The following is a 12,135-nucleotide window of genomic DNA, read 5'->3' on the forward strand; positions in this document are numbered from 1 at the left end:
TTATTTTATGCTTTATGTAAAGCCCTATGAGTTTACATTACTTTGTATGAATATAATGCTTAAGGCTAAATACATTTGCTTTGCCTTGCATGTACAGTATGTGAATCTCATCACGTTCATGCAGGTTTCGACTCTGGTGTTTTGTTTTGCATGGAAGAGAAAAATCCCCTTCCAAATGATGTTCATGTTCTGATCACGATCATGTTCTCGCCGACAATGAAAGCAATGGTTGGATTAATAAATACAGACTTATATTATTCTATTGATTATTATTATTTTTTTTATAATATTTTTTATTCCAGTATAGAAGATATGTACATTGAAAAAGGCATGAATATTTTCTGTTTTTCTCCCTGCCCTCCACCCACTCCTCCCTCTCAAACATGTCTGCATACATATATACTGTACATATAGATTTGTCCATCTAGCCACACATATAAACAAGTTACCAGTTTTACCAACAATTTAGTGAGTAGATAAAAAAAACAAATATCTGTATGGTAGTAAAAAACATTTAAAAAAAAAGTTAAGTAAAGAAATAGATAAATTATAAGAAATTATATATATTTTAAATATATTCATACATACATACATACATACAAATACACGAAAATTATTATTATTATTATTACTGTTATCATTATATCAGTATAATCCCCGCCCATGCACGGCGTCGTCACTGATTCAGAATGCGAGTGAGTGAGAGGGGAGGGGAGGGGGTGTACCGCCGTCGCATCGCTAGAAGAAGAACGGATCTCCACCAGGCTTTGTTTGTGGACGAGCTTCATCACATCACCTCCTCCAGACATGTGGACGGATATAAGGAAACTACTACTCTTTCATTTGTTAGTCTTAAAACTTTATTCCTCAAAAGGTTGGTGCAATACTGCAATTTTATATTTTCTTTCATCCTAAAAAATCACGTTCATGAGATGAAATTGTGCCCATAGGCTTTGCGACTGTCTGGAAGTCTGTTCTGTTCAAACGATGTGAGGGAAAACCGCTCATTGTCCTGAGAGCTGCACGAGAAGGCAGCACAACAGCACAGCATTTATCGGGATTCAACGCATATTGGGGATTCAAAGCTAAAACTGATAGTGAATGTGTGTCTAGTGCACAAGCGCACATTGCACAAGTGTTTCCCAGTGGTGCAGCATTAAATGGCAACCTATAGCCTACAGTGGAATAATATTCATCTTTGTTATTGCAACGAATAGGTTGACGCCGGGCGCTGCATTCTAAACGCTGTCATTAGGAATGACTCACATTCGGTCCCTGACTAATTATTTATTTGTACAGTTTTTCTGTTCAACAAAATACTATTATTCACTGTGTACTGAAAGAAGTCCTCATTCTGGTTGAATATGAATATATTCTGCATAATGAGGCATTCATTTGCAAATGACAGTTGCGCACGTGCACGCGTGATGTTGTAGCTTTGCAGGAAGCGCGTGCCCGTGGTTCCCCACGTCGATGATGATGTGTGTTTCTGTTTCTCCACCTTGATGTGTTTGTTGATGTGTGTGTGTGTGTGTGTGTCTACCTTGACCTATTTTGCTGATGTGTTTGTTGATGTGTGTGTGTGTGTGGGGGGGTGTCTGTGTCTGTGTCTGTGTGTGTGTGTGTGTCTGTGTCTGTGTGTGTGGGTGTCTGTGTGTGTGTGTGTGTGTGTGTGTGTGTGTGTGCGTGTGTGTGTGTGTGTGTCTACCTTGTAGGGACAGAGACGGAATGTGAGGATGGGCAGTTCCAGTGCAACAACAAAAGGTGCATACCCACCATATGGAGGTGTGACGATGACGACGACTGCTCAGACAACAGCGACGAGGAGAACTGCGGTAAGAAGTGTTGTATTACACACTATACTACTTTAATGATACAACTTGACCACAAGGGAGACTGAAGTAGAGTAGAAGCTGAAGGAGTGGTCATGAGAATAAGTTATACACACACACACACACACACACACACACACACACACACACACACACACACACACAGACATACTGTATGTCAACACAGTGGGTGTGACGGGGTACCATAAAGTCCAAACATAGGAGTGTCAATAATACACAACAAGAAGCATTTAAACCAGTCAGTCCAAATGTGGGTAGGCCTATTAGAACACATGCAGCATGCACTGTATATATATATATATGTTATCTATATAATATCTTATAGGTAAGCATATCTTTTTAGGCCTATTTGCTATTAAGTGTAGGACTCTGACGAAGCTGTGTCGGTCATGAAGCAAGTGCCTCACAGAATGCTTCCTGGTTGAAAGAGCAGGGGGTAGAAGATACAAGATTACATGGCAGGGTAGGGTTGGATGGTTTCCAATTTTTGATACCGTTAAACCGTTCCTGAACGAAACCACGGTTTTCCGGGTAAAATCAGACAATTTAATCAAAATGATAGTGTTGGAGGGCTTTGACTGATCCGCCAATTTCAAATGATTAAGCCCTATCCTTTCTGGTCGAACACTGCTCGAATACTTTTCACGAGCAGTGCTTAAAAAATGCAATTTCAAATAAATAAATACAAAAATACCTTTGCCCTTGCCCAATTCCCAACATAGAAACATACTGGTGAGTTATTAGTGTCTCACAGTGGTGTCCGCTACAATATAGCAATTTATGATGGTTTTGACCAAAAAAACGTTTCAGAGACCCCGGTTTTCGGTTTAACCGTAAAAACAGTCCAAACCCCTATGGCAGGGGGGGGAACAAAGAGGAGTTCAGGTCAACATCACAACTGAGTTTTGGACGCTCTAATCCCAGATGGTGTGCAGTTGATTTAGTTCCTGCTGTTGGTAGTTCCAGGCTGTTCATTTGGGGTTATGTTAGGGGTCAGGATCAGACGACATATAGGGTAAGGGTTAGTAGACTGTAGACTGTAGTAGACCTAATGCATAGAGCTTTGACGGACCGTACAGTAGCCAGAATGCTGTCAAGTGGTATCCTTGCAGAAATAATACAAGAGCAATTATTCCCTTTCTCTCTCTGTGAGCCTGTGTGTCCTATGTTTCAGTTGAGTGCACACAGAAACAAACAAAAAAGCGGTGCCAAAACTGAACAGCTTTGTACATTTGCCATGTTTCCCTCTTTTGTCTGAAATAAGGCTGGAGAGGAATTCCTGTCTCCCTCTCTCTCTCTCTCTCTCTCTCTCTCTCTCTCTCTCTCTCTCACACACACACACACACACGCACGCACGCACCCACCCACACACACACAGACACACACACAGACACACACACACACACACACACACACACACACACACACCCGCACACACAACCACATATAAAATGGATTCTGATATTGTAGTAAAGTGTTAGGAGGTCTGTGTCTGTGAGACCAGCAGGATGTTCCCCTAACCCTCAGGCCTCCAACTGAAAACAGGTCATTTGGAGCATTTCTCTCTTTAAAACATTCATGTGTCACTATTCCACAGCCTCGATACCGTGAGACATTTGTCATGTTGTCGGTTTCATTCCCTAAATATCTCTGTTATGAAAGAAATAGGACATTGTGGACCTGTTTCATTATTCTATCTGTCCAACCAAATGATTTGTTTTTTTTCTCAATGGCATTTGGGATATGAGCCAAAACATTCTTACGAAAAGGCACATTTTTTTTCGCCTGCCACTTGATGATTATGTTATTTCAACAACATTACGTCTCATTACGTTTATTTGCAGCCTTCACCGTTGAAGCTTCCGTGCTTCCATGTGTCCCAGCAGCTCTGTTTGAGCAGACACAGATAAGGCTGATTGCCATATTATAAGCCAGTTTATTATGGCTAGTGTCCTCCGACAGTTCACCTTCTGGTGCTGTGCCAAGACGTTGGGCAGAGACAGAGGTGCTCACACGGTCTATCCTGGCCAGAAACAATTTAGTTGACCCCTTTTTAAAGATCACACTAAATATGATAAAGCATCCACTAGGCTTGTAATTGAGTCTCCTGTTGTTGTTGTTGTTTTTTGTTTTTCTTAAATTGAGAGAGAGAAAGGGAGAGGGAAATCGAGAGGCAGTGTTGGGCAGTGAAGTGTAAACGTGTTCGGACTGACGTTTTCTTAGAGATGTTTTTGCTGGTTAAACAGTTACAACCATACAGTATGTTTAGTTGGTTGAATAGCCACAAATTTGTTAGTTTTTTCAGATGGGAAGCTGCTTACCGTGTTCCTCCGGCTTGCATATGTGTAAGTGCTATAGTGATTTTCATATGTAGACAGGTGCGTGGTGAAACCAGTACAACCAGTGGATGATATTGGTGCTCTGTTGTTGCTCACATCCACCCCATATATACATCTCCATTACACACCCACACCATCCCCCATCCTGCTGCCCTCTCTGATCTAACCCCATAGTCCCTGCTGACCCACCCCCCTCACACATCCAAGCAGATGCACTGTGTGAACCGAAACCGTGACCCAAAAAAACGCGGTTGATACCGAACCGTGGGTCAACTGAACTGTTGCACCCCTAGTAGAGATTGACAAGAAGGATGGCTGAGCGAGAGGAGGGATGACGACATGCAGGACAGGTCAATGGCCAGAATTGAATCAGGAGGGACCCTGTGATTACGTGGCATGCGCATTAGTGAGCTACGCCACCCAGGTGCCCTCCATCCAGGGTTTTAAGATGCAGAGCGTCTCCTCTCATCTTTGTCAAGTTGACAGCAGAGGATCTTACAAAGGAATTCTCCTTAGTGTTCTGCCAACTCTGAACAATGTTCCCTTGCCATAATCTTCTCACTGATTATATTAGCGTAATATTTCTGTGTCTTGATTTATCTGCATTCCTCTGATCCAGCCTATTCCCCTTCTTCTGTTCCTTTGCTTGTCATCCAGTTATGCGATACTAAGATCTATTCCAATGACAATGACAATATTTAATATAAGAATTTAATAGGGTGTTTCCAATGACAATATTTAATATAAGAATTTAATAGGGTGTTTTGATAACTTCACCAGGAGAGACCCTCTACATTGCCCATGTCGACTTCAGAGAGCTTCGTTGTTTGTTTCCCAGGATAGCATAGGGCTACCTGTAGGCGAAATAATTTTTCTGTTTTTTACATGTGCTTAAACTACAGATTGTAAGCTTTCAAGTGATGCATCATACATTGAAATCGGAAACAAATTGAAGACGACATGAGTATTTGAATGTTGCTACACCGGAAATCACTAAGCACAGAAAATCCCCATCAAAGATAATGAATCCCCATCAAACAACAAGAAAGAAAGAAACAACAAACAACAAGAAAGTCATTGTGTTATAGATTACACTTATTTAATGAACTTAAAACTGTTCGGAAAAATAACGAGTGGGTACTTCACATCTTCGAGTTGAATGTTAGCTAAAAAAACGAAAATCTGAAAAAAAAAACAAAAAACTTTAAAGACGAATTTGACGTCTTTCTCATTTCCGAGAGGTGTCCATTTACATCAGATTGCGTCACAGTCAGATTACTGTTACACTTACTCCTCTGTTCTCTGTATCAGAGAGAAAGCTCACACAGCTCATCTCTCTTGGAGGCGACGAGAAGGAGAATGGGAGCTCTTATCTCTGCCGTGTGCCCTGTAGTGTTTGTCTATTTACTGATTACTAAGCCTCCGTTTGGACGTGGGTTTCTTCTTCGGCAGTATCTGAACGCATCTCTTTGACTCCACCGCGATCCTCTTCTATCAGGAAGTAATTTTTTGGGGTCAGAAAGTTTGGTTGGCGGGCAGAGCTTAGTCATGACTCTGAGCTGCAGCAGCGTGGTTCTACTGCAGTGCTGACCTGTTGTGCTCTGGGGAAGAGGAAGAAAGATTTTAACAAGTGTTTGTAGTATGTCTTCTGACAGCAGAAATTAAAGCCTTTCATATGTTGGTTATTTATTGTTTAACAGATATTATTATTGACAAAATACTAGTGTTCCTACATAAATGAATATTCAGATCTTTGTATGTTAGATAGATAGACTTTATTTGTCATTGTTACAGTACAGGTACCAAACAACGAAATTTAGGAGGGGAGGCTCCCCTGGTGTTTAGGAAAGGAAAAAGAAACACATTTTGGAAAAAGCATAGATGCATAAAATCACAAGAAGGTAAGGAGCTGGTTTACATCAATAGATGCTATGTACACAATCCACTGTACTATACTGCACAGATAGTCAACTAGGGTTGTCATATTTCACAAGAAAGTATTTTTTTCACATTATTTTAAAGTGTCACAGTTTGCAGGCTTGAAAATGTACATGTTTGTGCCTCAGCACTAGCTGCCATACAATCCGTCCGGACTGTCCTGGGCCCAGAACTTAGGCCTTTTCTGTGTTCAGGTAGAAGCTGTCCTTCAGTCTGTTTGTCTTAGCGGCCGGGGTCCTGTACCTCCTGTTCGAGGGCAGCTTGACAAAGTGTTCGTGCCCAGGGTGGGTCGGGTCCTTGGAGATCTTGGAGGCCCTCCTGAGACAGCGTGTTTTGTACAGCTCCTCCAGAGAGGGGAGGGGGGCGCCGGTGATCCTCTGTGCTGTTCTCACGACTCTCTGTAGATCGCTTCTCTCCGCTGCCGTGCAGCTGTGGTACCAGTTGGAGATGCCGAAGGTGAGGATACTCTCCACTGCGCCGTGGTAGAAGGCCACCAGCATCTCCTGCTTGCTGTGTTGTTTCTTGAGGCATCTCAGGGTCTCATTCTTGAGGCATCTCAGGGTGTATAGCCCTGTTCTCCCTCATTAGACAGCAGATAGCCTAGCGATGCAGTTGGTTTAGGTAACAACGACCTTACAATAGTCCTCAGGCCAAATTCATAGGAGAACGAACAGCATCCCAGATACTGAAGGTAAAAGAAAGCGAGAAAGCTTTTTTTCTCTGGTCTGTGTGTCTCACATCTATTGTCCTATTGCCTATTCCCAGCATTTAATTTTCCAATTATTGCATTTCTTTTTAATTTCCCATCTCATCTTTAAGAGCAGCCTGCTGTTTTAGATCCCGTTCAAACCCCTTAATGCCCTGCTATAATGATGTCTAGAGAGAGACCGGCTGCTCTGCTTAATGTGGAACCTCAGATGTTCACTGTGAAACAACCTAGTTGGAAGAGAATATTGTTTCTAAAACGAGAGGATTTTTTGGGGATGCTCCAACTCCCTCCCTCTTTCTTTCTTTCTTTCAGTGTGTGGTTAACACTATGGTGATGTTATCTAGTTGCAGAAACAGGGATGTGAGATGAGAGAAGGAAGGGAAGGTAAAGAGATCATCAGTGAACACTGAGAGAGTGAGTTATAGGAAGGGATGACAGAAACTAGGGAACGGCAGAGAGACAAAGGTAGAAAACAGTCAGAGTTGGGGAAATTGTTTGTTTGTGTCTCGGCCAATGACTTTTTTAATAATCTTCTGCAATGTTTTTGCATATGCATCGAGGAGACTCCTCATTGAGATTCCTCAATGGAATCATGTAGTTCAGCGGTTCCCAAGCTTTTTGGACTCAAGGCCCACTTAAAAATCTCAAAAGTATTCGCGGTCCACACAGACATTTTACGCACACGTACATTTTTTGGGGTGTCTCATCATTATTCTCTTATTCTTACTGGATATTTAATATGCATCATTATACAATCATCATACATACAGTGCAGTAGGCCTAGTAGTATCACACTGATGATGCATTTTTTTAAAGGTTTTAAAGAAATAAATACAGTAGCATTGGTGATGTGAATCGATAATTGTATCGCAAGATGCCACGATAAGATAATCGCAGTATCAATATTTTATCCCACCCCTACTCAGGAGCACTGTGATCTGTCCTGTCCTGGGGTCAGTCATCCATGCTCTGTGTGATCCTGTCAGGTTAGGGTAAAGTGTGTGGGGCGTCTTTCTGGTCACCACCGGCTGTGCTGGCCTACTGCCCTGCGCCCCGTTTCCCAGAGTCATTAAGGTCTCCGCTGCTCCAATCCGGCTATTATCTCAGATTAGCGTGTGACAAGAGACAAAAAAAAGAGAGAGAGAGAGAGAGAGAGAGAGAGAGAGGGGGGGGAGGGATGGGAGGCTTAATGGGGGAGGGATGCATCACTCACAACAGCAAGTGAACTGCTGCTCACTACATGCCCTTTTCACTCTTCCAACCTTTGGTTTGGGAGAAGGACTTTAGTTTGCTTCATAAGTTGTAGACTTGAATGTCATTGCCTTCAGAGATTTTGAATGAGACAAATTAATTTTTTCTCAGTAGACAGTGTGCATTGTATGCATTCACGTCTCATAGCTCCTTTGAAAATTGAAAATCAAAGTGCATTTTTAGGGATGTGCATAACTCAACATTTTCATGAACGAATAATAGATTTTTCGATGTGTGTCAACATTCACAAAGGCAGCCATGGATGATCTGCAAAAGATTACTTAATATCTTAATTGCGGAAAAACCTAACTTTAACACTGAAAAATGTATTCTGGTATTAATCCTCATGAATTCACTGAAATTGGTGCATTGGTTTCGGCTGCTTAGAATTATTTTTCATCTTTCAACACTAAAGCAACAGTAGAAATTGATTCCGATGGCTGTCTGACTTCTGTTCTGTTGTGCAATTGGAAAGGCCAGTAGAAGGTAACTGACAGTCTTGACTGTTTTTTTTATTCAGCCATATCTAACTTGCCATGACTTGGCAACTCTAAAATGCTGTATTCTTATGTTTCAGTGTAAAAAAAAAAGCTATTTGTCAACAAAATGTTCTGTGTCACACCAGCTTTCTCTAGTGCGGCGTACAGTATGACAGAAATCGCCTCGTAATATATATATATCTTTTTTTAAAGTTATTTCTTCTGAGTGGGGCAGTCCCACTCATATTTTTCCTTTTTATTGTGACAGAGACAGTAGAGATTTAGACAGGAAGGATGGGTGAGAGAGAGAGAGAGAAGGGATGACATGCAGGATATTTCCCCGGCCGGAATCAAACCGGGAACTCTGCGGTTACATGATCAACGCTTAACCCGCTACGCCACCTAAGCGCCCTCTCCTAATATTCTTGTGTCCAGTGAGAATGGGTGCTCCGCAACAGATTTATTTTTCTGATTGCTATCGTTTTCAAGTGCCGCATGGATTGATCTCCTCAGAGGCACAGCTGGGTATCCTGAAACACTTTACCAAATGGCTAGTAGAGAACAGAGGCTGTGAACACAGAGTAGTTTCACCACAGTGACGCCGCCACATGCTGACTGGCACAACTAGCATCCTTAATGACTTAAACATTTTGTGCTTTCAGAGTGTTTACTTAAGTAATGGGCTATTGGTTGAAATCTCTTTATCGTTTTATTTCAAGGTGGTTTCCATTTTAAGTTACATGACGATCTGTCTGGTCGGTGAAAATGAGCAAGCCGGGTTCGGTGATGAGATGAATCAGACACGTTGGTTCTGTGTGAGCTGGTGCAGAGAGAGGCTGCCTGCTCTGTGACCCCCCGGTGCTGGGGCTTGGGCTATACAGGCAGACAGCTCCTTTCAGGCAGAATGCATGGCACATTAGGTCGACATGGGAGGATGTTTGCACACATTACCAAATACTCGGCCTCCAGGACTACCGGTACTCCTTTTTGGTGCTCTGTGGAAATGCCAGTTCCTTTGACTCTGACCTGCTGACGTTCTTAATCCACCACACTTTTTCTGATTATCTGCACATTGCTCTCTGATTCCAAAAATATATGTCTTTTGCTTTCCTCTGCAAATGCAGATCTGCATTCTGAATCAGGAAACATACCTACAAAATGCAGATGTTGAAATGACTTCAGCATAAGCTGCTGTCTTTACATTCACATTTACATTTTTGGGCATTTAGCAGATGCCTTATTCCAAAGCAACTTACAATCAATACATTTGACTAAGGAAGTGAATCATCAATTCACCAGTTCTAGCAGGAGGCGTAATTTAGCTCAGGCCAGGCCAGGGGCCACTGGCTGTCATTGGGAATTTTTTATTTAAATGTTATTTGTTATTATTTTGATTATAGACACTGGAGAGACAGTACAGGGGGGGCACTGAAGAGACAGTACAAAGGGGCAGTAGAGTCTTAGGAGGCATAGCAGGTGTCTCAGGAGACGCAGCGCTAGGGGTTGGTAATGTCTCAGGAGGAGCAGTTAAGGTGTAACTTGTATATTGAAATAGAAACCCAATTTCACCAAACAGCCTCTTAAGTACTGTATAGTTTAGCAGTGTAATGTTTCCTTTCCAAGCTGCATTAGCTGTAGTTAAAAGCCTTTCATTTCCACTCACTATAGCTGCTGATTGGCTTAGCTGAAGTTGAATTCCTACAGAGCCTGGATTAGAATTGTGAAAAGCCCCAGACGCTTTTGCACTTAAAGAAAGTGAAACCTCGTCGCTGGCAGTGGCTGTGAGATCACACCGTCCACCCACTCGTCTCTCATCAGTCTCTGGAGCCTTTAGAGGAATCTCGTCTGCCCTGGACTTAAACACGGCTAATGCATACCTCAAACGGTGACAGGGCCGTGGAGAGAAAGGGGGAATGCCTGATGCTGACTAGGTTTGAAAGGGCTAACGCTATTATTATTACGGCCTGATTAGTCGAGACAGAATGCTATTGCTTAGTAGTGTATGTACAATATTTATTTTAAGTTATATATAAAACATATTCTGGTTTGGTTAACACTTTTTTTGTTTACTACATAATTCCATATGTGTTCTTTCATAGTTTTGATGTCTCCAGTATTAATCTACAATGTAGAAATGGATATATAAATTAAGAAAAACCATTGAATGAGAAGGTGTGTCCAAACTTTTGACTGGTACAATGTGTTTTAGGACGTGTTCAAAAGCCGTTCAAAAGGACTGTGTGATCATCTAGTTATGTGTTTTTAGCACGTTGATGTTCTATCAGCATGTTGTGACGTGCTAAACATGCAGTTAGATGTTCATAATGATGTTCCTTTTTAGCGCTAGCCTACTAGCAGCTGTTTTGCGTGTTTTGATTCAGAGTGCGTTTCTCCAGTATTTAGTTTGAGGTGTACCAACATTCAAATAAGCATATCTTCTTCAACTATTTTCAATGTATGACACATCATTTGAAAGCTAACAATCTGCACTTTCATAATCTGTATCTTTCACACAAAGACAAAACGACAAAATGTGATAGCCTACATGTTCCAGTTTTATTCTCTGAACAACATCATAAACAGAATAGCAAATGTTAACAACATTAACTATTACATAACTATTATTATAACGGTCTGGGCACGCACAGTAAAGTCTCTTGTTGTTTGTCTTGGTCATTATCGTTAGAAAGTTATTATAGCTGCGCTCCTGTTGTTCCAACAGCTCTTTATAGAACATTTTCTGCTGTTCCATCAGCTCACGCACCTGTGTTATAGTCACATGGTCCTCATCTCTGTCTCCATTTCTTCAAGTTTGGTAAAGTTCACCGGTGGTTCGATCCTCAGAATGAATGAAAAAATAGGACAAAATAATAATCCAATGTCACTCGTAGATCATGAGAATTACAGAGTACAGAACGGAGCTAGAACGTTAAGTTCGAAACGTTTGTTGACAGCTGTAAACAGGTACACACGATACGGTCTGAGCGGGAGTCACGTGTAAATGGAAAGGGAAGTGGAGGGAAGAGGGAAGACTTTTTTGGACAGGTTATTTAATTGACAAATTACATTGTTTACAAAGAGTTCTGTCATCACTGTCATAGCATCTTCAACCGCACAGACAGTGGTGCTGGACAAACACTCTTAACGCGTTTATTATTATATATATAGTGAATTATGGCGGTTTTATGACGGTATTGACAAAAACTGTTGCTCTTTCCGGAAAAACGCTGTTTACGGTATAACCGTAAAACCACTCAACCCTAACACACACACACACACACACACACACACACACACACACACACACACACACACACACTGTGTGGGCCCCGTTCTATACAATACCTTCCATCCCACAGGACCGGTGTGAATGTGTCTGGATCCCTTCTCTCTGACACTGATCACAAGAGAAGGAGGAAAGAGAGGGAGGGAATGAGAAAAGCCAAGCCAAGAGGGGATATCTCCTTAAGCTGGGTGGGTGGGGGTGGGCAGGGACTTGCTGCAGTGCCATTGATTTTACAGTGGTTGTTTGCACAGTTTTGTTGTGATGCAGATAGTGGTAGAAC

The 12,135-nt window shown here is 41.8% G+C and overlaps 1 protein-coding gene across 1 annotated transcript in view; it reads left to right on the forward strand.

Moving 5' to 3' along the window:
- Nucleotides 1–807: 807 nt before the first annotated feature.
- Nucleotides 808–12,135, forward strand: part of LOC308168810 (low-density lipoprotein receptor-related protein 8-like) — a gene marked incomplete at both ends in the record, with an annotated part of 78,541 nt that continues 67,213 nt past the window's right edge. Inside the window, 2 exons of the mRNA XM_080543454.1 lie at nucleotides 808–874; nucleotides 1,716–1,835. Coding sequence (XP_080399580.1) covers nucleotides 808–874; nucleotides 1,716–1,835 — 187 coding nt within the window. The remainder of the gene's footprint in view (nucleotides 875–1,715; nucleotides 1,836–12,135) is intronic.

This window comes from Nansenia antarctica (assembly GCF_963989245.1).
Source record: "Nansenia antarctica genome assembly, chromosome: 12".
NCBI classification, from domain to species: domain Eukaryota; kingdom Metazoa; phylum Chordata; class Actinopteri; order Argentiniformes; family Microstomatidae; genus Nansenia; species Nansenia antarctica.